A 27205-nucleotide genomic window follows, 5' to 3' on the forward strand; every position below is an offset into this window, starting at 1 on the left:
GGAAAGTAAATAAACGATGAGGTCGTAGCGAGCGACGTTTTGCTCGTGCGCACTACAGGGACGTGAGCGTTTTCAGACGTTTCAGTGTGGATGGAAACGATTGAAAACCAAAGTGTGACCGCAGCGCGTTGTTAGACAAATTGATCCGGATTAGGGTTTTATAAAAACATACAAATTCTTCTTTTTACATCAAAAACAACAAAAAAAAAAACCCAGAATAGGACAATATTATGAAAACACATCTATTTTTTAATACTCTGTCATTTTTTTTTCAAAAGTGCTTGGGTGCAGTAACTGAAGGGGTACCTTGAGGGACGATCCTGTAGAAAGGCTTGGGGTGCTGAACTTGAATGGCGCTGCTCTCAGACCAAGCGTTAGCTCTGAAGGAGAAAAAGGACTGATTACACACACGAAAACAGATACTTTAGTAGGAACAACTGTTAATCTGCGCAGTCATGCAGTTACCCCACCGTGTGGCAAATTCGTTACCGACATTAAACCTCAGAATGGAGATGGAAATGTGATCACAGTGACTCATGGTTGTTGGTGCTGGTAGGCTGGAACCTGCTGTAATCCCATCAGCCACAAAGTTACTGTAGCTTTTCTGTCAGTTTTCTCAGCCATTTCTAAAATGCTCAAAACAACCACCCTGATGCAGCACCAAACCACCCTGAAAGTCGCAAGGAACAATTTCTCCCTTATTCCCCTTAACATTATCTGAAGCTATTTCACCCACATGTTGATGCTGACACACACTTTCGATTAGTAATTAGTATTTTGCCTGCCCACCCGCCCACCCGTTGCTACGATAATATTATTTTCCGCTAGTGACTGATGATCCGCTGTGAACCTTCCCATAACCTTGTTCTAACAATAGCAATAAGGCGCCTTCACTATAAACACCAATCCATCATAAGCAGGCTTTAAGGCAAAATTCGATAACGTGTACGTCGCCCTTGGTATAGAGGTCACAGCACAAAAGCCTCCGTGTTTGAATAAAAACGGTAAATGTTTACGTTAAACCGACTTAATGTACATCGATGTGTACATTAGGACTTATGGAGGACATGAGACCATGTGGGATGAGGAAAAAAGGTGGCCATTATTCAGGTATGTAACCCATTTCACTGGCGCCACTCAAAGTTCTGAACCAGTCAGTAAGTCACGTTGGTGTGAAGATAAACACGGTGGTGAGCCTTCAGGTCCAGCAAGACCTTCTCTGCTGGCCAAAACCCACTGACTCACAGTTGAATGCATTTATGTCCATGAATATGTATCCAATTATTCCCAATAGTCTATTCACTTCTTTTTAATCGCTTTTCTCTCGGGTAATTTTACGCTGGAGTTTCTACCCAATCAGATTCAGTCGGAGTGCCTTATGGCCTGCAGAAAGGAACAGCGTGGGTTCTTGGTAGCTTCAAATCCACGTTGCTTGAAGCTGTTGCTTTGACCAAACAGAATGCGACTCACTTTCTCCGAGACACGCTAGAAGCCATAGAATTCTTTAAGCTACGACACCGCATCTGTAGCAAACTGCGCCCACTCCGTTCGTGTGGATTTAATAGCTAACGGCAGAGAGGGAATCGATTTACGGGCAGAATCACTTGCAAGGACATTTACGAGACGGACTTTTCAAGAAAAGCTGGACGTTGTGAAAAAAGGCCGATCAAAACGCTTCAAAACAGTTACGCTTCTTCATGAAGTGTTTATACACTGCTTGTCCAAAAAAGAAAGTCACCAACTTGTAACTAAGCAAATGAGTAAGAGCCTCCAATTGAATAATTACTGCATGGGTGATTATGTTTCAGCTGGCAACAAGTTTTTTGAACCATAACTGATGCAGTGGGTAGCATCTGCCTGAATTCCTTATCCCCAGAAAAACTGTACTACACAGGAAATAAATGCAGGGGTAATTTTTTGAGGTTAATGTTGATGCTTGTGCTAGAGGTGGTGGTATGCAGCTGTGGCTCCAGTAAAAGGATACGTGTTGAATTATCTTTATTGGGTTTCTTGATTTTAGTAACATTTATTTTTACTGTACGAGATTCCTGTCTATGATGCGGCCCTCTGTTTTAATGCTTTCTGTATAATATTGAATGCACGGCCCACCGATTGAAAAAAGAAAAACACTCAAAAAATTACCACTGGACTCAAAGCCCTAGAATTAAGTGCGGAGATTTACAAGATTAAATGCCCGGAGTCAAATCGGAGCGATTGCGAGCGCAGTGTCACTGGCCGCCGTATTATTATTATTATTATTATTATTATTATTATTATTATTAAGTCTGTTAGTGCAGAGTGTACAGATGAGGTGGTGAGACAGCCGGAAAGACTAAAACATCAATGCATTGCTCTATTTGAGTTTACATACAGCATTAATTTAATTCCACTGTACGACTATTAGTGTGTAGTCACGTGGTATTGTGGGTGACGTTTAAACTAAAAACTCAGACATTTCATTATAACTTCCTGAAGAAATGAAAGGGGCACATGTTCATTCTACAGATGGAGTCATTCAGTGTGGATTTTTTTCTTTCAAGAGCGATAGAAAGTCATCATTCCTACGAAAAAGTCCCATCTATAAAATCGGTACAAATTCGGGAAGTTCGAACTCGAATGATTCCGTAGCAGTCTGTGTAAAAACCTGCTCGTGCAAATCGGAACATTGGATATTCGTAACGCCGCAGCTCTTTATACCTAAAAGCACAACAAATGAGCTGAGATCTATTTTCCATCTACATGGGGAAGAGTTCGAGAGCGACCGTTCTCGTCTTGGCTCCGACTCGAGGTGGGGATTTTGATCCCAGATGCTGTCGGCCGTCACGTCTCCAGAGGGGCTTCTTCCTCCTCCTGCTGCCTAATGCTTTGAGGAAAAGTGCGAGATAAATGACAGAATGGAAACATGGAGGCTTTGAAATATGCCCGGACCGCTTCTGATGCGCGGATGAGTAAAGTGCTTCCAAAAAAGGAAGATGGAGCTGTGGCACAATTACACACACACACACAGACAGAATACACACCATGAGAAAAACTGTGTGTGTGAGTGAGTGTGCTGAGTGCTAGCTTTCTTGTGATTACAGAGAGCAGGGCTTATCTGGTCGGCCTTCTCACAGCTGGTAAGCAGTAACCTTTAATTAGCGCATTGTAAAGTAAAGCTTTTAGTGTGGCGTTTCCCTCCGAACAACTGTTAACACTACGCACATTGTTCGCTCTCAGTGTTTAATCTCAAACAGTAAATATGTACCTTTTTAAACCGCCGTGAGGGACAGACCTGTCTATCACAGTCCCTAAACGAATGAGGCAGAAATGCTTCAAATAGCCGAGTAGGCCTAAAAAAGACAAATCCTGGCACGATAAATGATAAGCTATAACGCCGTAATTACGTCCAATTTGTCTTTTTAACAAATCCATTTTCTCCCGGTATTCAATCGTAGAGTAAATATCCATATGACTGATGTCACGGTTTCCAAAAAGGCTGCCAAACACCAGAATGCACGGTTTTATCTAATGCATGTCAGCATTGCGTTCCGTTTCACCCATCCGCTCGTCTCTGTGACGCTGTTAAACCCGTTACACTTTGGGGTTTTTTATTAGACACTAATGGGAGAAGCCAAAAGAAAGACAGAAAAAAAGATTATATACAAAAAAAAACGTTCAATAAAAAGATGAAGGAAAAGACATTTGGCATCCGAGTGTTCTCCAACTATCCGGATTTCGCAGTGAAAAATCCTGCGTTGGGTCTGGATAAGTGGCTGTGCGAGTTCTGAGTGGGGTTTAATTCTCTTTAGAGCTCCAGATTAGAGTTGTACAGTAGCTAAGAACCTTCATGCTGCAGGTCTCTGCTCATGGTGAAAACCTGAAGATCTGATATCTAAAATCTTTGTTATAAGGAATGATGTGCACAAGAAGAAAAAATTCATCTTATGTATTTATTGCCATTCAGGATTAGGAATTTTTTTGCATTTAGTCTGAATTTTACTAATTTCTACAGATGAAGTGTCAGTAATTTTGGGTAAATGGCCATCATGCCCCAGTTCCTGCAGGACGCAGAAATGATGAGCATTTACTATAAACAATAATATCAGCAATAAACCTGTAATAGCAGCACATGTGGACTTCTGGGGACTATGATTTATTTACATTTGTGGCATTTAGCAGACGCCCTTTTCCAGAGCAACGACAAGTTAGTTAGTTAGTTAGATAGATAGATAGATAGATAGATAGATAGATAGATAGATAGATAGATAGATAGATAGATAGATAGATAGATAGATAGATAGATAGATAGATAGATAGATAGATAGATAGATAGATAGAGATAGATAGAGATAGACAGACAGACAGACAGACAGACAGACAGACAGACAGACAGACAGACAGACAGACAGACAGACAGACAGACAGACAGACAGACAGACAGACTACAGTTATGGACTGTGGCTTTAAATAATTTCCTCACCAGGAATTTGCCATTCATTTATTTTCATCTAAGTATTTGTTAGATAGATAGACAGACAGGTAGATAGAAAGAAAGATAGATAGACAGACAGACAGACAGTTATATTGAAAGATAGAAAGACAGACAGTTAGACAGAGAATAAAAGATAAACAAAATGATAGACAGATATGAAGGCAAACAGACAGACACAGTTACATTGAAAGATAAAAAGAGAAACAGACAGACACTTAGACAGAAAGACAGACAGACAGACAGACAGTTAGATAGACAGACAGACAGACAGATGTGGACAGTGGCTTTGCTAATCTTCTCACCAGGAATTTGTCTTTACTTATTTCCATCACCAATACTTTGGTGTGAAATGATTTTAGTCTAAACTGGTAAAACAGTCCACATACTGCACCAGTGTAAAACGATTCCCAGAGGTCTTGTGACTCAAATGTGCACAGCATCAACAAGTGTATTGCAGAAACAGACGTGCGCTCGGATCATCATGCCGGCACTCCAGCGCGTGTCCTATATGCAACTTAATCAGCAGATATGCTCTGAGAACAGATCAAATCCTACCTGCTCTCTGTGCAGCGGAGCCACTGAGGAGCCGTGGCATGGCGCCAGACATCGATGTGGATGAAGATGATGACGATGTCTGAGTAGTTGAGGTTCTCGCATCTTTGATCTCGATGGTCAGGAAGGCCTTCATGTTGGACTCAGGATCTCCCTGGACTTCCTGCGTGTCTGATGATGCGATTCCTCTGGGACTCTCGACCTCTTCTGGGCTGCTGTACGCACTCCTGTCATTTTCAGTAGAACTCTGCGGCCCGCCCACTTCAGGCTGTGATTGGTAGAGATTTACCCCTATGTCTGGAGAGGTGGACTGTGAGGAGGAAGGAAAGGATGAAGAGGTGTCCTGAGAGTTGTCTCCGGGCTCGGAGTGGGCTGGACCAGACAGCGATGCACCGACTGTGTTATCAGACGAGGTTCCTTTGTGTGTACTTCTCTGCACACTCCTTTGCTCGGCGACGGCTGCTGCGGGTTCTGTAAATTTGCGCACTCGGTCGCGGACTGAGCACGCTCGGTTGAGCGATGAGTATGACAATGCTTTGTTTGCAAATACTGGAAAGACAAAAAGACAGAAAAGTCTTACACAAAGGGCATTCCTTTCAGTCCGACTCACAAGCACTGCACCCACACGCTTCTAAAAAGGGCAGACAGAAAAACTAAAATCGACAAAAAGCAAACAGACTTTGCTTGAATATAAGGACAGATTTTACTCGGAGTAAACTAATGTGCATGCAAAAGATTATTCATTATGGACAGGTCTCTGGGAGTGTCCCAAATCCTCGAAACCTTCTTACTGAAGATGAAAAAAAATCCTTCTCTTCAAAGGAAAAATGGGGGGGGGGGGAGAGACACACGACACACAAACTTGCAAGCAACTGGTTCCTTAAGCGCACGCATGCTGTGATTGCCCTATTCGGTCATGAACACGGGTGAGGGATTTGGGACGTGGCCATCATACAGTGGGGGGAGGGCAGGACGTCTTGATACTGTAAAGACAAGGAACACCTTTTTTTTTTTTTCTGTCCTCCTTAATCATTAAACTTGGAGACAAGTGTCCAATGTTCATTACATTCATAACAGAGCATGCAGGGAGAACATAAATATTTAATTCTCTTTTTTAAAACATGCCAAATACCAATATAATTATATGCACGGAGGCAAAAAAAAAAAAAAAACACAAACAAACAAGTAGACAAATGTGAACCAGTACAAATTTGTTTGTTTTTTTAATTACCTGCATCATTTTTAACAGGAAACTGTGGAGTGTTTGTCCTGAACGTGTCCTTTAAGAAAACACAGAAATAAGCAGGTTAACTTCATATATAATAGACACAAATGTTTATGTAATTAACACCTGAAGCAGAACAAATGCATATATTACTTTGACAATAAACTGTGGAAAAGGTTATTGGGCGTGATCTTGGTCAATTGGTAGCATTTCCAACAGAATGGACAGAAGGTCTGCTGTAGCAGCAAAGACTTCATACGTTTTATTTTAAAGTTTGTCAGTGAAATCTGTTTAAGTCTGACTGGAAGATTAGTAAACTAGAGTTTGTGTATATTCATCTGGCAAAACAACTGTTGTGATCCTGGTTGTTGAAGCTCGTGTGCAGTGTTTAAAGCACAGTAACCAAACCAACAATAAATTCGACCAATAGAACGATCTAAAAGGTTAGGAAAATGAGTCCAGCTTTAGTGCACTAGACTTCTACATTCTTTTATACGACTTTATCGCCTCTTTATCTCTGTAAAGCTGCTCCGAGACAATGGCCATTATTAAAAGCGCTCTACAAACAAAACTGAGTTGAATTGAAACATTTGCTCAGATATTTCCTGAGGTCATCAAACAATTAAAAGAAATTGATTAAAAATAAAACAATATTTCCTTTTCACTGGTTATGCATTTTATAAGCTGGCAGTTATCAAAGTCATCTGTCAAACTAAAGGCCAATATCAATCCATTATGTCTAAGATCTTAGAATATGTTGTAGCACAGCAAATATGCTCACACACAATGAGTGTCGAATGATTCAGAGAAACGTGCGTGTTCCTTCAGTTTCTATACAGCAAACTAGGTCACTTAATGGCATAAAGATTTACTTTATGAAGATGATGTGAAGATCATACAGTAGCTTGTTTCAGCATGGAATAAAGTGGTTCTGTAAATGGTCTTTTTACTATTCTAGGTACCAACAAATAGCCTGCATCTTTTGATCGAATTAGGCATGGCTGATTAATAAGGTGACCTGAGGTGCAGAATAGTTCAGTGCTTTATTGGACAGCAGTGATATTTTATAGACAATGGGAAAAAAAATTATTTTAACCCAGTGTAGTGTAGAGAAAATTGGGGTGACAAACACAAACCTGCTGGCCTATGATCAGGTTTGTGTCTCCTTGATTGTGTATTTTTACTTGAATGCAGCTTTTGACAGTGATTATAATAGTCTTTTTGATAGACTAGAATTGTTTTTAGATTTTTAGTTCCATAAGATTACTTTTCCGTCGCTGCTTTTATCCAGTGGACGCATCAAGAAACTCCAGTGAGTCCAGAATGCAGCAGTAAGTCCTTACAAAAACCAGAAGCTTTTTATCTACACTACAATGGGCTCGAATTAAAGTTTGCATTGTCCATAAAATACCACTGCTGACCAATAAACAACTGAAATGTTCTGCTCCTCGTGGCATACTGCAAACAAAAGATGCAGGATATTTGTTGGTACCTAGATTAGTGAAAGAACAGCAGGATTCAGAGCTTCCTCTTATAACATTTACAGAACAGCCATTCCTTAGTGTTAGGGACTCAGAAGAAGGTTTAAGAATAAGCATATTTGTTTAATCGAGCCTTTCTATCCATTTTTACCTTTTTTTAATCTGAAGGGTTCATGAGTGCTGTGGTGTTTTTGTGAAATAGGACGAAACCTACAGTAGAATGATCGATCTGTTTATGCCCCGGGGAGCCTCGTGTCTGCGTTACCTTCTGGCGCTCCCTTTCAATAACGCCGTCGTTGCAGGTCTTGCCAGAGTCTGCTTGCACTCTGATCACACTGTACCATGCCTTCAACCATTACATGACATCTCTCTCAAGCAACACGCGCTACCCCCTGAGATACCAGTCATCCTGACTCCTTTCTGCTTCTAAGCTCATAAGTTCCTGTCATTGCATATCCAAAACACGGTTCTAGAATAGAAATGATTTACAATCTCACTATCCAGTGTAAATCAAACAAGGATGGGCTTCACCACAGTCACCACCGATTTACCCGTTAGGGATTAATTTATAGATAAAAAAAAAAAATTATTTGGATGTTTCTGTGAAGCTGATTTGTGATGATGTCCACTGTGAAAAGTACAAAATGTAAATGAAATGAATTGAATATTTGTCATAACAAGCCAAGCAGAAGAATTGGAGAGCGCGTCAACAGTTTATGTGGACCGAATTCCACCGAGGATCCTCAGACGTTTCGAATACGTACATGGGCATGGATAAGAAGTGGCATAAAGAAATAACCGTTCCTACGGATAGAACGAAAAATTACTGCATCTTCATTTGATCCTTTCGAGGAGGACTGGGTTCATGAAATTTTCGAAATATAGCATTGATGAAACTCTGCTTTGTCTGCATGGCGATTCCCTCTGGTATCTGCTGCTGTATGGAGGCATTTAACGGAGAGAAGGTTGGAGAGGGGAAAACTGGAGGCTAGTGTGTTTACGTAGCATGGTAACTGACCTCCTATAAAGTTGTCTCTCATTCCAATAAAACACTAATGTTTATGGTAGTTGCCTAAACAAGGCTGTTATGAAAACCAGGACACGGCAGCCGTGTGCTTCAGATGCGAGTTGCTCCGGATGCCAACACGTTTCACCTGCAGTGGAATAGTACCTCCTAGTGGAACCACCAAAACATCACTCCGTGTAATTTCCGGAGCATCACTAAGAGTGTTACCTTCTGCTTCAGCACGCTGTCTTCAGACAGGTTTTTGACGGCGCCTCGTCTCTGTATGGAGATCACGGCGCCGTTGAGGGCGTCTTCACTGTTCGATGGGGGAGAACACGGCTCGGCGGGAGCGTCGTTCTCTGCATCGGTGCTGAATGAGGATCCAGCAGGCCTCTCATCCACGTGCTCTGGAGTGCACTCTCTGGAGCAGTTGTGAGAACCGTGACTCCGCCCCGAGGCACTAGAATTGGAATGTGTCCGGTACCGGGGAATGACATCGGAGGAAGGAGAGTCGAGCACAGAGCGGGTGGTCAGAGGGCAGGACACCTTCTCCTGGAGTGGGTCGAACACTAACACCATGTCAGAGTTTGAGCCTGAAATGCAGAAAGAAAAGAAAATTGGACGAACTGTTCTGCAGGGTTCCACAACATTTATCAGCTTGGCTCTGAAACTCTACTGCATTTTTAACCCGACTGTTACACACCACATCACTCTTCACTAGGGTTGCAACATTCCAGGAATTTTCCACAGGAATTAACGGGAATAAACTGGGAATTTACAAAATTGAGGATTAGCCTATAACAGGGATCTTAAATTCAAACAAATTCCAGTAAATTCCCATAAATTCCTGGTGTCCAACTTTGAATATTTCCCGAATTTCCCAGAAGGTGGTCTCATGGAAAGTTTCTGGAAATTTACCTGAAATTTACTGGAAATTTTCCACCCCTTTCTACAAAACAGCACTCGGATTTGCACACAATCCTCCAGAGTAAAAAAAAAGAAAAAAGAAAAGGCAGACACATGTTTTGTACAGATGTTGCGAACGTTTTAATGTCCCTTAATTGGAGCTCATTCGCTCACACGTTCCCTCGACTCTTGAAGCGGTCGGGGGTCGAGCTTTAACTGCCTGATCCGGGCCTCAGACGGTGGTAAAAAAGCGTGATGAAGGGTGAGAAAGCCTTCCTCATTTCCTTCTCACAAAACTGCAGCGTGGTCGAGAGTCACACACCCGCCGCTTTAATGCGCGGTCTGAAAGCGGGCCACGAAAACTAACGTTTTAAATGCAAACCAGTCACGCAGGGGTTTCCACAGTCTGGCGTTTTAATACATTTTTGGAGCCTTAGTTAGAGAGACCATTGGGGGGGGGGGGGGGTCTAGGATAAAATTTAAGGCACACATGCTGACACACAGGAAATAAATGGGTCCCAAGCCTGAGTGTGTTTTTCTTTTTTGTTTTGTTTTTTTAAAGAGGGTGGAGAGAGAGATTTCCTGTCACTGTATACGCAAATGGGCGCACGGCTGGAGGACAGGAAACGGGGATCCAAGCACAGGATGTGAAGGGTGGACTCATCAGACGGTCACGTTATTAGCACGTACACTGCGTTATGTAAAAAAAACGTGTTCGAAAAAGTCATTTTAAAATCCAGATCGTCTTTCAATTCGAGAAAACGCGTCACCGTTGCCGCCGGTTGCAAGGCCACGTGGCCTAGAAGGTAAGGAGCACGGGCACGTAGCTCCTTTAAGATAATAAAACGCCTGCGCGGAACCCCGTCATTCTGAGGCGACGACTCGACCCTGATGCTTTTCACATCTGCTGAGGAAGTGCACTTTCGTCTCCACCGCTGCTTCTTAAATAGCGGCTGGAGCGCAGCACGGAATGCGAGCGCTTTATTACCGCGTCTGCTCGCGGCCGTCCTCCAGGTGTTTGTGCAGACGTCGTGAAACGAGCTTTTCAACACGGCTGACATCAAAAGGCATTTATTTATATAAAATCATCTTCACTCTCACACAAGGCCGGAAATGGAAGGTGATATCGTTAATATACGACTTCGGTACAACACTTTGTTACAGTGTTCGGCGCTGTGTGCGGCAAATACGCCCAAAAAGGCAACAGAACTACTGGAAACAAAACTATATTAAAAAGCACAGAGAAACCGCAGGTCCTCCTGCCGTGCCGAGTGGCTACCAAACCCCCACGCGCATTGTTTTTTTCCATCTGCGTAAACAAAACCGCCGTTTTAAACAATTGCTGCATTATAGAGCGAACTGGAGCAGAAGTCGGTGTCAAAGCAGTGACCTCAGTCACACCACAGAATACTAGAGGAAGGTCTAGTCTAAATCCAGGGACTCCTTTGTTGTGAACTTTAAGAGACCTGAGATCAAGTGGTTAAGGCCCGAGGTTATTGATCAGAAGGTCGGGGGTTCAAGCCTCCTGTGTCGCAAATCCGCCACTTTTGAGCCCCTAAACATGGCCCTTAACCCCTCTGTGCTCCAGGGTCGCTGTATCATGACTCTGCGTTCTATGCGAAGAAAGAATTTCACTTGTGTGACAAGTAAAAGCCCCTGGAAATCATCTCTACCCTCCACAGCCCTGAGTGAGGTTCATCTGGCTATGTTCATGTTTAGTTATTTTCTTTTTCGGACGTTCACCACGTTCATTGTGTGGCTGTAAAAGGCGGAGGTACACACCAGCATCTCCTGCTGCTCTGAGGTTTTGGGAAAAACATGTAGAGAGGGATGTATGCTGGAACTCTGTTTCTATGTGGGGGAAAAAAATCCACCAGATCGAAATGAACACCTGCGAAATGCAATTTATGAACACGATCGAAGGTTCAGCGCTCAGCTAGGATTTATTATTTTCAAATCCGAGTCGCCGAAGACTTCATGATCTTGTTGGCGGCTCGTACGCTGACCGGGTGCATCATTCAGACTCGGCTGCTCGAGGAAGTTGGCGTTTGGATTGCAGCTGCTTTAGCTGTTGTACTTGAGTCTAAAGATCACGCTGAAATGTAAACATCCTTCCAGATTCCTCTAACGCGATAGCAGCGCCGAGAGGATTTCCTCCGCGAAAATCACTCGGAGTGGGAGCACTTTAACTTCCACCGCTAGCGTAATTACACGTTCGCGATTCGGTTTCGAGATTGTCGACTTTTTCTCCTGTTGTTTATCCTCGTACTCACGGAGCGAAACCGAAAGGCTGAAAGGCTTTTTATAGGGAAAAGTGCGCCGCTCTGTTCTCAACCGCAGAGCGGTTCGATCTGGGAGTGAACCGCGTGTTCACCTCCACATCTCCCCGTCCTCGCCCCAAACTTCCTGTTTCTTTGTGTCTCGTCGAATAACAAACAATGACTTCTCAAACTGTCTCGAGCCAAGTTTGGAGCAGAGGGGAAAAAAATGTAAAAATCCCCAAAGACGGCAAAATTACGGGTTAGAGGAGCTAAGCATAGGCGAGCAGAACCACACATCTCGAGGTCTTGAAGCACGATGTTACCTAAACACGCTGGCACACTAAATATAGTGACTGAAGAGAAACGAACAAGCGCGCGAACTCTGGATCTTAAGGGAAACAGAACAACATTTAGGGGGGCATTAAATATGCATTTATTTATGGTTGTTTAATGACTGGTGCCGGTTGACTATAAGAGGTGGCCGTTTCCGCAGAGCCTGGGCTACACCCTCTAAACAAACTGCCGGGTGAAATTAGAAATGCGGATCATCTCCAGGTTTGAAACATTACAAAATTGCCATTTGCAAGAAGTTTTTGAAAAAAAGAAAAAAAGAAAAATTGATGCAGTTGCTAAAACACTCGAATCCTTACGCCTACCCACTCTTCCTGCTTCAAACACGTCAACTTTGAGGACAAAGTGTTCACTTGCTGCCTAATAAATCCCACCCACTAACAGGTGCCTTGATGAAGAGATAACCAGTGAACTCCAGAACCCCTGATGAACGAAATTTTTATGCACTACTGTTTAAAAAAATTAAATTAAATAAAGTTCCTACTTTTTTTAATTTTGTCTCACCAAATTGTACAATGATGTTTTTCACAGGTATACAAAGCAACCCTGTAATCAGATACTGTATACTGTACAAATAAAACAAAATACAATTTAGAAGAATACAGACACTACATAAAGAGGGGGAAATATTCAGTGGTGAAAGTCGTGGACTGGCTGTGAGGTCTGAGCTGCTGAACGCCGTCTGCTCGAGTTCGTTTTGTAATCCGTCAAACGGCCGCGTGTGGAGAAAGGTTTCTGGTGTGTTGATGGTTAACTGACCTGCTTTAGGGGCCTCTTCGCTCGGCGTTTGATTGTGGACTTTCTCGGTCCGCTCAGGCTTGTCCACGATGTCCTTCGGTGCGTCCTGAAAGGAAAAACATTAAATAAAATCAATTGGTCGTTTTTTTAAGGCGGTTTTGAATTTGGGAACAATAAATCGTCGCTTCAGGTGCATCTGAAGTAAAGACAGTTTATTACTGTGGAGCTAAAAATTTGGACCAGACGATTACTGTGCAGCAAAATGTTGGCCAAATATTGGCCAAAGTGTTTCTCAGTCTAAGGGACATTTATTGAGGGTTAATGTGTCCTTCAGGAATAAAAATAAAATTATATATATACATATATATATATATATATAAATAAAATGCAAAATGCTGTTAGTATAAGAGGAATAAAACTAAATATTGGGCAATAACAATGATAATATAAATCTATAAATATCTCAATTCAATATCTCTCTCAGTCTGTCTGTCAGTCACGCTCTACCTCGGTCCTTATTAATCCCCTTTTGAGAGAGAAAGAGAGAGACAGACAGACAGACAATCCCTTTGTCTCTCAGTCTTTCTCTCTCTCCGTCTTCCGCCTTATCCATCGGTCTTGCTCACTTTCTTTCTCCGTCTCTCTCTCTGTCTGTATGTCTTTCACTTTCTATCTTTCTCTCTCTGTTTGTCTCTCTTTCGATGTCTGTCTTTCTTGCGCTCTGTCTGTCTGTCTTTCTCGCTCTCTGTCTTTCTCTCTTTCGATGTCTGTCTGTCTCTCTTTCGATGTCTGTCTGTCTCTCTTTCGATGTCTGTCTGTCTCTCTTTCGATGTCTGTCTGTCTCTCTTTCGATGTCTGTCTGTCTGTCTGTGCACATTCACACAAATCGCATGAATGATTTCTCACACCTTCCTGTCACTGATTATTCTCCCTCTATAATACCACATCAACATTTCACATAAATAACTCGTTTGGTTGCGGTTAATAAAAAAGCCACTAAAATGCCTCTGAAAACGGCGTCGCATTCGACAGACTTTGCGGCTCAGCGTGCGTTGGACTGAACTGAAACTGCAGGGTGGTGATTGAGGAATGTCGTCATTGTTTGTTGGAAATAATGTTTCATTTCATGCTGTTAAGGAAATGTCATTAAGGAGATCAGGAGAATGACGTGAGCAGCTATGACTGTGTGTGTGTGTGTGTGTGTGTGTGTGTGTGTGTGTGTGTGTGTGTGTGTGTGTGTTGGAGAGCGATAATCACTCAGAGGATCAGAGTTTTCACAACATTAGTCTTGTCTGTTTTAACTGACAGTGACCTTGAACACCTGTTAGAACAGTATTAAGAGCTTCTCTGTGTGTGTGTGTGTGTGTGTGTGTGTGTGTGTGTGTGTGTGTGTGTGTGTGTGTGTGTGTGAATGAGAGAGAGAGAGAGAGAGACTCGTCTGTCATGACTAATTGCTTACATCGGGCCAAAATGCAGGTGTGTGTGTGTGTGTGTGTGTGTGTGTGTGTGTGTGGTTGTATCGCATGCCAGGGGAAATGACACAAAACTCCAGCTATTCGTGCCCGAGCACTCTTTCAGAGCGAGTCCTGTGTGTTCTCTTGGTGCTTTATTCAAACTCGCAGATTTGCGTTGTAAAAAGTTCGGAGCTCCAGCAGAAGGACACTTTCCGTTTAACGCAGACACGCGGTTTATAACAAAAAAAGAAGAAAATGAAAGCAAAAAAAAAGGGGGGGCATTAAGTGCAAAGGAAAATACATCAGAAAAACATAAGTATAAGCAAATTCTACAGGATAATTACAGGCCACTCAGCCGAGACGCAGGAGAAAAGCTTTCTCTAATGTCCTCTGTGTGTGTGTGTGTGTGTGTGTGTGTGTGTGTGTGTGTGTGTGTGTGTGTGTGTGTGTGTGTCCTAAAGATTTCGCTCAGCCTTTGTGTGTGTCAGGTTTCCACACATGCTGTCTTTTAGTTAAAACCCAATGTGGTTTTCAGATTGTGACCACAAACACTAAACCTTCTGCACTGAAGCCTTTACTATTAAAATCTCACTCAGTCTCTCTCCCTGACTCTGATTCTGTCTCGCGCTGTCTCTGTCTGTCTGCCTCTCTGTCTCTGATTCTGTCTCACTCGGTCTGTCTGCCTCTCTGTCTCTGATTCTGTCTCACTCTGTCTGTCTGCCTCTCTGTCTCTGATTCTGTCTCACTTTGTCTGCCTCTCTGTCTCTGATTCTGTCTCGCGCTGTCTCTGTCTGTCTACCTCTCTGTCTCTGATTCTGTTTCGCTCTGTCTGTCTGCCTCTCTGTCTCTGATTCTGTCTTGCGCTGTCTCTGTCTGTCTGCTTCTTTGTCTCTGATTTTGTCTCGCACTGTCTCTGTCTGTCTGCCTCTTTGTCTCTGATTCTGTCTCACTCTGTCTGTCTGCCTCTCTGTCTCTGATTCTGTCTCGCTCTCTCTCTGTCTGTCTGCCTCAATGCCTCTGATTCTGTCTCGCTCCGTCTCTGATTCCGTCTGCCTCTCTGTCTCTGATTCCGTCTCTCTGCCTCTGTCTGTCTTCCTTTCTGATTCTGTCTCTCTGCCTCTCTTTGTCTCTGATTCTGTCTCTCTGTCTGCCTCCCTCTGTCTCTGTCTGTCTTCCTATCTGATTCTGTCTCTCTGTCTGTCTCGTTTTTTTCCTCTGACTCTCTTTTTGCCTGTCTGCCTCCCTCTGTCTCTGATTCTGTCTCTCTGTATGTCTGCCTCTCCCTGATTCAGTCTCACTCTGTGTGTCTGTCTGGCTCTCTCTGTCTCTGATCATGTCTGTCTTTGTCTTATTTTCTCTCTCTCTCTCTGTCTTTGTTTGTTTTTCCCTCACTTTCTCTCTCTCGCTTTGTGTCTCTCTGTCTGTCTTTCTCTGCCTGTCTGTGTCTCATTGTGTGTCTGTGCCTCTTATTAATTTGGCTTAATTTCTCTGTGACTCTGTGCGTCTTTCTCTCTTTCCCAGTATCTCTTATTGTGGCTGTCTATGTATGCATCACTCTTTCAGTCTCTCTCTCTCTCTCTCTCGCTCTCGTTTAGTCGGTGTCATTCTGTCTCTCTCTTTCACTCTCTCTCCATTTCTCTCTTTCTCGGTCATGCTTTCTCTCTCTGTCCCTCACACAAACACACACATTCACACAATCACATAATTGATGTTTTATGATGTTTTTACAGCTCATTCAATCAATTCAGCACATACAAGCACAGATACAAATTAATTCAATAAAATATTAACCAAAAAGTATTTTAAAAGAAAAAAAAACACAAACACACAAAACCATTACAATCAATTCAACTGAATCAAGTAACATTTTCTCTCATTTAGACTTAAAAAATCTCAGTAACACTGCAGTCAGATTTTACATACCAGTCAGAACATTTTAAGATTTTTGGTCTGCAAAAAAAACAAACAAAAAAAACAAGTAATAATAGACTATTTATTTACCTTCCTGTCCAGGAGCTCTCGTCTTCTCCTCCAAATCCAAACATGTGCAGTGCTCAGAATGAGTCGCACTCTACCTCTGTATTCGGCTCCTCCCACACCCAACTCTCCTCCCCAAACTCCTCCCCCGTTCTGTTCATGTGGCTTCCTCGTCTTCTGCTCTGAATCCGCTCGCAGGTAGACGGATACACGCCGTTAAAACTTCACCCCTAATCGACCTTCAATCGTCGTCTGCTAATTTCAGAGCCTGCGAGTGCAAGAATTCCGACCCGATGCCACTAAACCACCACGTTCGCTGCAGTAGCGTTCAAACGGCTTAGAACCACACCTATAATTACACCACCCAGAAATCTGCTTCAGAACATACACACATTTATTTCTGCTCAATCCACATCATTGCTTTTATTCCTGGCTGTAATGTTAAAGGTTTTAGCGCACACCAGGGCTGGATGTTTCACTCGAGCAGTTTGGAAACTCCTGAATTATACAATTTCGGCATGAAAATAAGAATTCGAAGATATCGCTATAAGAAGAAGAAGAAGAAGAAGAAGTAGTAGATGTAGAAGCAGGAGGTTGGGGGGGAGTAAGGCATGAGATGACAGCCAGTGAAGGCGATGGATCAAATGGCGGCCAAATATTTTCCGTCTGCCTTCGAATGTGTATTTTCCTACGAAACCCTTCGTCCAAAATCAGCCATTTGTGTAATTTTTGGTTCTAAACGAGCGCCATAAGCTATTATTTATGAATGGCCTATATTATTATTCGAGCTGAAATAAATTCAGTTCATGTTATGATTTGGCATTGAGCTAATGCTAAAGACATCCAAATTTGAATTTTGTCTGCATGCTAGAAATTTGACAAATTGCACCTGAGGCTCCTACGACACGTCGACTGTAGAAAAATCTAAAATTAAATGCTTTGAGCTTCAGTGTGTAATTATGTAAAGATCTGTATTGCATTACTATATATCCACATTTACACACACACACACACACACACACACACACACACACACACACACACACACACACACACACACACACACACATATATATATATATATCAGTAGATGTTTTTATACTTTTATTATTTAGAAACTGATCAATATTTTGCGACCAATATTTGATATGTAGATCGATTTCTCCTCATTAAACTGTTTCCGGAGCGCGTTCTCTCTGCACCACTGCTGCTACGTGAATGTGGCGTATTAAAGCACTACTGAGACCGAGGCGTGTCCTGAGAGTCACATAGAATACAGATTAACATGACAGAGGTAGCGCTGTACACCCCCCCCCCCAAAAGAAAATACAAATAAATAAAATAAACATATATTTATTAATGTATGTATTAGGCAACAAGACTATGTTGAGTCTGGTTTTTTACGAATAATAAACATACATTTGCATAAAGCATGTCCATGCCCATGCTTATAACAGTATTAAAAACTTAAAAAAAAGATAAATTTAAGGTACATTTAGAGCAGATAAAAATGTGCGATTAAGTTGTGATTAGTTATGAGTTACTCGTGACAATCGTAATTAATCGTGATTAAGTATTTTGATCGATTGACGGAGCCTATTTATTCATTATTATTCAACTTAAAAACAAACAGTACACAACAATCCAAGGGCTATAAAAAAGTATTTAAAGTGAGCACTGTGTCACTCCCTCCGTACTGGAAATACGATTTGTAGTGCGTTGTAACACACACATACATACACACATACATACACACATACATACACACATACATACACACATACATACACACATACATACACACATACATACACACATACATACACACATACATACACATCATCTACATTCATTGAACAGTTGAAATTTTCGAAACAATTTTAAATAAAATGCCTGCTCGGTTAAATAATATAAAATAATAATTGTATAAAAATAAATAAATAAATAAATAAAATACACTTATTATATTGATTGAACTGAGTAATCAATTAAATTGGCACAAATTATATATTGTAATGAAATAAATTCAATACAATTACAAAACGAACTTTTGTATTAAATAGTTTAGTGTGCATTTTACATTTAATATTAAATTAACTGTTTTACTTATTTCAGCATACTTTAACAAATGTCTTCATTCCTTCCATCCTTTATTCATTCACTCCCTCCGTTTGTCAGGATTTTCTCCTACGCTAAAAAATGGTTTGCACGTGCAAAACAAGTCTATATTCCCAGTGGATGGATGGATGGATGGATGGATGGATGGATGGATGGATGGATGAATAGTCATGCATAATGTAATATTTATTTATTACATTCCACAAGTTGTCTAAAGAAAGTCTTAATTCCTACATTCGTCTCTACATATTTGTTCAATTCCACTTGCAGCACATTTGATTAAACTCAGACCCTGAGCAGTGGAACCAGGTGTGCGAGGGGGAAAACTTTACGTGGGTGGATTGGGATGTTGTAATTATCAAGATGCCTTTGAGAATAATGACTAAAAACGGTAAGACTCGGAAAAGGCAAAAACAAATGTGTTCAAATTGTGAAAATCAAGAAATGGGTCAAGAATTTGGAGCGAAAGGCCCAAAAATGTATTTTCCTAAAAACAGGCAGAGATTAATGCTTAATCAGCATCTGCCACTACAAATCTAACAAACCAATCAGCAACGTCAATACATTAGTGCTTTATTTTGGTCGTGCTGAATCTCAGGAACATGTGAGACATGCAAATTTACCCTGGTGGGATGCCAGTGTGTTACAAAGTACCATGCACGCACGCAAACTGTCGCATGTATGTTCACACCCAGGGGCAATTCAGCACAGCCGGTCGGACATTTTATGGTTAGTAAGAGGAACTCGGAGAACCCACAGGAAACCCACCCATGCACAAAGAGAACACATGAAACCCCAGATATCCTGAGCCATCTAAAGGCAAGCAAATTACAGAAGCAGTGAAAAGAACGCCTAAAACACCAGATTTGTGAGGATCCCAAAGATTTAGCCCCGTTTTGCTCTTATAAGAACCAGTTTCCGTTACAGGACAACCAGGAATTTTGTAACTACTACTACTGTGTGTGTTTTTTTTGGTTTTCGATACAAAGCCCTTGGGTCATGTGTCTTATCTTCTGAAGAATCTCATTACACCCCCCAAAAATAATTAAGAAATAAAAAAAGAATAATAAAAGAAAAGAAAGAAAATCGCTGGGGAATCATCTCAGTTTGTTCTGCAACACTTGATATCCTGCAGCTATTTTTAAACATAAAACTATAATTAATTATTTACTCCTTTTACTGTTTAAAAGAATATTTAACTATAGAAGACCTTCCCTTCACACGGGGCCTGATGACTAACCACTGGGTGGTGGTAAATCCTACGTAATGTAAAACCACAAAGCAACGGAGTGTGTGTGTGTGAGAGAGAGAGAGAGAGAGAGAGAGAGAGAGAGAGAGAGAGAGAGAGAGAGAGAGAGAGAGAGAGAGAGAGAGAGAGACTCTGTACATAATGAAGCACTTGGTCAAACAGTTGCAATTGAATAAATACGACAGAGATTTTTCACATTCTTCGCATTTCGGCGAGTGTCAAATTCGGGGCCCGTCTGTGTTTAAGAAAGTCAGCCAGATGTGTGAGTAAGAGGTGTTAATAAAAGTCTGGTGAGTCACATCACTGTCGTGACACTGTGTGTGTGTGTGTGTGTGTGTGTGTGTGTGTGTGTGTGTGTGTGTTGACTGCCAGTGAGGACAGAATTACGGTTCAGATGTTGGAACAGGTAGAATTTAAATCAATAAAGGAGGTGAAACAGGTGGAATCCTTTCCATTAAATCTGTCCTACGTACTCGTCCCTGCAATTAGAGCGGATTTTATTCGAGCTGCTTCTAGTGAAATAAAACTTTATTCCGTTTCAGACGACAGTTAAAGATCCTCTTGGGAAAGTTCAGGCAGTTTACGTACACATAGAGAAATCCTGTTTATGTATAATATATATATATATATATATATATATATATATATATATATATATATATATATATATATATATATATATATATATATATATATATATATATATATATATATATAGGGCTGTTAAAATGAACGCATTAATAACACGATGGCGCAAATTAATTTGTTTGACCATTTTTTTAGTAACAAATATAAATAAATGAATGTAAAAGAGACGTCCTTTCTTTTTTTGTGCCAAGTCTCAAATCGAGGACCAAAATCCACCATGATGCACGCATCCGGCAACTAAAACCGTCCGTGTGGAAACAGAGAAAAAAGTCCTGATGATTTACGGAATTTAAAACACCAGAATTACTTTAAAACATTTACAAGAATATGTTGAATCTGGTTTTACTAATAATAAACATACATTTGCATAAAGCATGTCCATGCCCATGCTTATTACAGTATTAAAAACTTGAAGAATATTAATTTAAGGTACATTTAAAGCAGATAAAAAGTTGCGATTAATCATGAGTTAACTATTTACGCAAGTGCTGTGTTACTGTTTTATTCATTATTATTCAACTTAAAAACAAACAGTACACAACAATGCAAGGGTGCAATGCAATTTGTAGTGCGTTGTGTAAAAACCCAAATTTTGTTTTGCGCGATGACACTTTCTCCCAACGTTTTTTACGGCAGTCTAGCGATATGGATTCTTTAGCATTTTATGTCCGGCTTCAAAAATTTCTCTTAGAAGAAGAAAATCCTGACAATTAAATAAAATTAACATTGAAGCATGGTGGTGTTTGCTTGCAAGTTTAAGGCTACATGTCTGCAATAGTAGTGAGAAATTTCCTTCAGATTAATGAGAAGTCATGAGGCAGACACGCATCCATCATGCATTAGTGTGGCATCTGATTGGCCTCAAATGTGTTGTGCAGCACGACAACAAGCCCAAAAGTGCAGCCCAAATGATGAACTATCTTCAGCATAGTGAACGAGGAGTCTTGGAAGTATTAGTTTTGGCCCCCACAGAGCCCTGATCTTAGAATTATCGAGTCTGTCTGGGATTACAGAAGGATTTGAGACAGCCTACATCCACAGAATATCTGTGGATCGTTCTCCAAGATGTTTGGAACAACGTACCTGCTGAATTCAAAGTGCAGGTGTTCCTTGATGAAGTGCTGCCATCGTGGACACCATATTCTGATTTGATTTGGAGTTCTCTTCTGCATAATCACTTTCTATTTTGTTAACAACAGTGAAATATTAACACTATTTTTGAAAGCATTCTCACTTTTTAGCATTTTTTCCCCCCACACCTTCCTAAACCCTTTGCACAGTAATTATATTTTAGTTTTAATTGTACAACCACAATTATCTCGACTTCCTGAGCAGCAGGAAGTAGCGTGTTGAAGTGTCCCTAAGAGTCTGCAGGCACTTACAGACATCTCATACCAAACATGTAATTAGTGATGTATGACAAACATCCTGTTTTATCTGAACCGAAATCTTTCCTCCATCACGGTCGGTGCATTCCACAGAGTGCTAAAGCGTTCGCAATGAGGAACTCGACAAGAACGCTGACCTGAAGAAAGCCAGTTTCGGTTCTGACTCACAAATTGTAGAACAGTGTGGACTGTTAAGACCTGCATCCTGGGGCATGAGGCTGCAGCTGTTTTTCAGGCGTTAGACATCACCGAAAGGAAAGAAAAGGAACGTAACGATGGAAGAAAACGTCTCATTTTGGCATTGAAGTTTTTTCATGCAAATCTTGAATTACTGCACTGTGCCAAGAGTGGGCAGAATTCCAGGAATTTCCAAGAAACTTTCCATGGGAATTAACAGGAATAAACTGGGAATTTACAAAATTGCAGGTTGGTAAAAAACCTTGCAATTTAAAACCCAGATTTAATGCAACGTCAATTGAATTTCTCCCCTGCGCATTCATCCATCACATGCACACAGCACACTTTCTGCAGGGCCACTGAGGCCACGCCCCCTACATGTACTGTGCATTCCTCCGTAACACACATCATTAAATCCTACACACAATAAAATGTGTGTGTGTGTGTGTGTGTGTGTGGTGGGGGGGGGGGGGTAATCTTGGTAAATATATTAATGCAAATTAGATACATATGTAAATTGATGTTTAGAACTTCAATAATTTCTTGGGGTTTTTTTGCAGTCTGCAAAATTAAATGTTGGCATGAACCTCAGCTTATGACCAAACAAAACGTTTGTTTGTATAGGATAGTTTTGTTTTGTTTTTTTCCAATATTTCTAATAAATTCCCATAAATTCTAGATGAGTTTCCAACTTGGAACATTTTCTAAATTCTCCAAATCAAGTTCCCATGGAAAATTCCCGGAAAATTTTCCGGCCCTTTGCAACCCTCATCAGGAGTCAGAAGACCCCAGTGTTTTACTCGGCTGAAATTCATTCTGTACAAAATCCTTCCTTCCTCCTAATTCCCATTTAATCTGTTGTACAACACAGCCATCGTTAAAACACAAAGAGAAAGCGGTTTGCCTAGTGTTCTGCGAATCGGAGAAGGTGCTCGACACGCTCCGAAAAGAAGACTTCCGGGGACACATTCCAGAAGGTGGATCAGGCTCTCGAACCTGCTCCGGATCAGAGTTCTGCCCCATCTTGTAATGTTTGTTGTGTTGCTATAAACATGCTTGATCCTGTTTCATTAACGACCTCATATTTATGCATCATCTAATTCCGAACAACTTGGCGATCATGACTCAAAAAAAGCAGTCGTTCAATGCTCTATTCAAACGCCATTCTGTCTGGAAAAGGTTCAAACCGCGATTGGAAAGAAAAGCCTCGCTGTGCTCACAAGGAGATTTATTGCACGTTGATTCCTGTATTGAAATGAAAGCAAGGTCTAAGCTCTCACATTAATACTCTGCTCTATATCCTGCCATTAGATGTTATCACTCATAAGCAGGGTCTTAACTCTCAATAGATGTTTGTATGAGCTAAAGCACACTGATTAACTCGCTGCTTGGAGCCGAAAGCCATGTGAGCACTGGTTGCTTCACAGTCGACTTATTATGGAGAAGAAGAGCTGAGGACCTAAAATACCCAAACAGAAGTGTCGTGTGGAGAATCGCTGGTCAGTTCTGCAGTTCAGGAGCAAACGCAAAAGAGAAACCAAAACATTTATTTCAAACCGATTTCAAAAGCCACGAGAAGGCAGCATTCCGGAGATCGGCGCGCTTTGTGGGAAAGATAAAAACTGAAAACTTCTACAGCAATAAGCTTTTAATTAATGAACCGGGTCAGCGCAGGATCCACGTTTCCTGTGTGAGAAACTCGAGCCTTTGTGTAATACTTTGTGTCTGAAGTTCTAATGTGCAGATTTTCTGTATTTTGTATCCAATTATTTAGGAAATACAGTTATTGATTACTAAATATGAGCTGGTATCTCCTCAGTCTACACTGGCTCCCAATAAACTCTCCCACTACTACTGATGTAGAAAATACTGAAAGGTCTTGCACCATGCAGTGTCTGAGCGAACTTCTGTTACATTATGATCCCCACGCCAACTTGGATCAAAAGGTGCAGGTCATTTGTTGGTACCTCAAATAATGAAGATTACAGCAGGGGGCAGAACTTCCTGTTACAAAGTTATAAAACAACCTTCCAATTAGTATTCGAGACCACACATGTTCAAGTCTAGGCTGAAAAAAACATTTGTTTGGTCAAGCATTGTGTGAGGTAAAGGAGAAGATCTGGAGGGATTGTGGGTATCGAGTGTTTTGGTGAACTGGGATGTTTGGATGTCTGATATGCTCATTAGGGACAAATTTATACTTTCTTTTACAACCGCTTTATTTCTGCTTTAAGACAATGTCCACTGGAAAAAAGTGCTCTACTAATAAAAATACATTTAATTTCTTCACCCTTTTTTCCATGCCATTTCCCCACCCAATCACATTACTCCTTACTAATGGGTTGCAAAGGGGTGGAACATTTCTGGTAAATCTCCGGAAACTATTCGGAAACATTCCATGGGAACTTCATCTGGGGAATTTTAGAAATATTCAAACTTACCTGGAGGATTTATGGGAATTTATTTAGAAATTTGGGGACAATTATATCAATTACATAAAATATAAACATTTTGTTTGGTCATAAGCCGACATTTATACAAACTAATACTATGTTAGTATAATTTTGTGGTCTATAAACAGCACACGTTTTAAACAAACGTATGTAATAGTTATGTAATTTTACGTGAATAGTCGCCAAGAAGGACATTTTTTTTGACGTGCAGGATTCAAGAAAGGACGTGTGTTATGTGGACCCCCCCCCAAACCACATTTAAGTTCCCTGTTATAGGCCAACCTGCAATTTTGTAACTTCCCAGTTTATTCCTGTTAATTTCCATGGAAAGTTTCGAGTCTTGAAAATTCCCGGAATTTCGCAACCCTCCTCCTACCATGTGTTCCTTTCAGGGACACGAAACCAGCTACCACATCTGTCTAAACTTCAAGGCAGTGCGACACTCAAAACCCTGCTTTGGACCATTGTCACTGATTTGACAGTGAAAGTGTGTGCCATCCCTCCCACCAGAGAGCGCAACCAATTTTCCATTCTTAATACCAGAACCTAAACAGCTGTCGCTCATGCTTTGTCATTCTCCATCAAATATGTCCAACCTGTCCAGCAAAACGAGGAGAATCTCTGTAGCGTTCGTAGATGTAGAAAGACGCTACATGCTCACAAACCGAAAAGATCCTTGTACTGTACTCATTACAAAAGGCACCTTTCTCCAAGAGAAAACGTCACAAATCGTCACCTCCTGATATTCACTCACCTCCACGTCCAAGTTTCTTTGAGGCTTTTGTTGCTTCTCCATGTGCTGCCTGGTCAAATGAACCTTCTCTAGTGCACCTGTGGGACAGCAGACAAGCGTTATGACGTACATCCGCGCTAACGACACGGCGTTTCATTCAGGATTACAGGTCCGTACCCTCGATCTCCTCATCTCTCAGTCTGCGAATCGCTGCACGGATGAGTTTCCTCTCTTCGTACTCGGTGCTACCTCGCAACTACAATCAGGAGAAGGAATAAACAGACAGAAATTAATTACGTTCTAAAAACAAAAAAATATATTCTACAAAAAAAACATTTTTTATATGCTGTATTTTTATTAATAACTAGACAGAAATATTACATTAACTTGATATAAGAGAAATTATATTTGGAATAAAAACACATTGAAGATGGAGGTTAGTTTTTCGTCACAAATGATGACCAAAAATTTTTTTAATAAAACTCGCTTCTATCAATTTTCTTTTTCAATTTTCTTTTTAACAAGAACCCTTTTGAGTCTGGTTCCTCTCAAGGTTTCTTCCTCATGCCATCTCCGGCAGTTTTTTTCTCGCTATGGTCGCATCTGGTTCGCTTATTGGGGACAAATTTTTTATTATAAGAAGCAAACTTATTATATAATAAACTTTATAACCTCTTTATCTGTGTAAAGCTGCTTCGAGACAATGTCTCTTTTGAAAGCGCTATACGAATAAAAATGAATTGAAAATCGGAAAATTCCATGAACGATTCTGAGCAAAGACGACTAAATATGGCACGTCGCTGCGCTCAAAAATCAATGCCCAGGCAAAAGCTGCTCGTAAAAAAAAAATGAAATGTCTACCCAGAGGGAACCAAAAATATCAGACCACCCCATCAGCTTGTCGGAAAATTTTTTTTAGGTATTTACGACTGACATTTTGTTCAGACTGGAGAGTAAAAAAGACAGACAGACAGACGCCGATCCAAACACTGCCTGTTGCTATATACGGAAAATGTCCTATATTGTGGTAGGATCTATAATTGTATGGGGGGGGGTGTGTTAAAATCATTAACGTGGCAACAACAAGTAAAGTGAAAAGAATGAGATTCAGTAGCCAACAACTTGAAAGGAAACTAACAATAGACATGTTTGGCACTGCATCAGCTTCACCTGCAGTTGTGACCTTGGCGGTGTGTTTGCGGTCGTTATTATGTTGGAAAGCTGCTGTTCAGTCTAGTTTCTGAAGGGTGGGCTTCATGTTCTGCTTCAGAATGTCACAGTGCATATTGGAATCCATGGTTTCCTCAATGAACTGCAGTACCAGCAGCACTCATGCAGCCCCAGATCATGATGCTACCACCACCATGCTAGTCGAGGCACAATTTTCTTGGTTCTCCTCCCCATGGCGTCACCACACATGCTGGACACCATCTGAGCCAAACAAGTTCATCTTAGTCTCATCAGACCACAGGACATGGTGCAAGTGATCCATACTCTTGGACATGTCGTCTTCAGCAAACTGTTTGTAGGCTTTCTTGTGAGACAGCTTCAGAATAGGATTCCTTCTGGGACAACGGCCTACAATCAGACTTGTTGCAGTGTGCGGCGTACGGTCTGAGCACTGACACATGGACCTTCCACTTCTGCAACCTCTAAAGCAATGCTGCAGCACTCATGCATCTGTTTTTTGAAGCAGCTTCTGCACCTGAGGCACAGCATCTTTGATGGACCTCGTCTTGAAAATCCTCTGTATGACCCTGGCTTCTTATATCATAGGCCTCTTTGTGGAAAAAAATTTGATTCACATCTCGATGCACAGCCAACGATACGATACAATAATTTAAGATACAGTACATATGAAGCAGCTACCAATGTGATGCGATGCAGTGCGATTCGAATTTGCAATACAATAGTACAGAAAACCAGATGTTCTTTTCCTGTTCTGTCTCCAGGAAGTTACAGCTCTACCTCTGCCATGTTAATCTGTATTCTAGGTGTCTCTTAGGACACGCCTCGG

General features: G+C 41.2%; 1 protein-coding gene across 13 annotated transcripts in view; it reads right to left on the reverse strand.

The window, feature by feature from the left end:
• The window catches only part of smtnb (smoothelin b), a 55063-nt gene that overhangs the window by 16021 nt on the left and 11837 nt on the right, over positions 1-27205 (reverse strand). For all 13 annotated transcript variants that reach the window (XM_083526318.1, XM_083526311.1, XM_083526322.1 and 10 more), the window contains exons 4-10: positions 25366-25444; positions 25210-25286; positions 13013-13097; positions 8964-9328; positions 6255-6303; positions 5027-5572; positions 307-380 (exon numbers count right to left, since the gene is read on the reverse strand). In XM_083526318.1, coding sequence (XP_083382444.1) covers positions 307-380; positions 5027-5572; positions 6255-6303; positions 8964-9328; positions 13013-13097; positions 25210-25286; positions 25366-25444 — 1275 coding nt within the window. The remainder of the gene's footprint in view (positions 1-306; positions 381-5026; positions 5573-6254; positions 6304-8963; positions 9329-13012; positions 13098-25209; positions 25287-25365; positions 25445-27205) is intronic.

This window comes from Silurus aristotelis (assembly GCF_946808225.1).
Source record: "Silurus aristotelis genome assembly, chromosome: 23".
NCBI lineage: Eukaryota > Metazoa > Chordata > Actinopteri > Siluriformes > Siluridae > Silurus > Silurus aristotelis.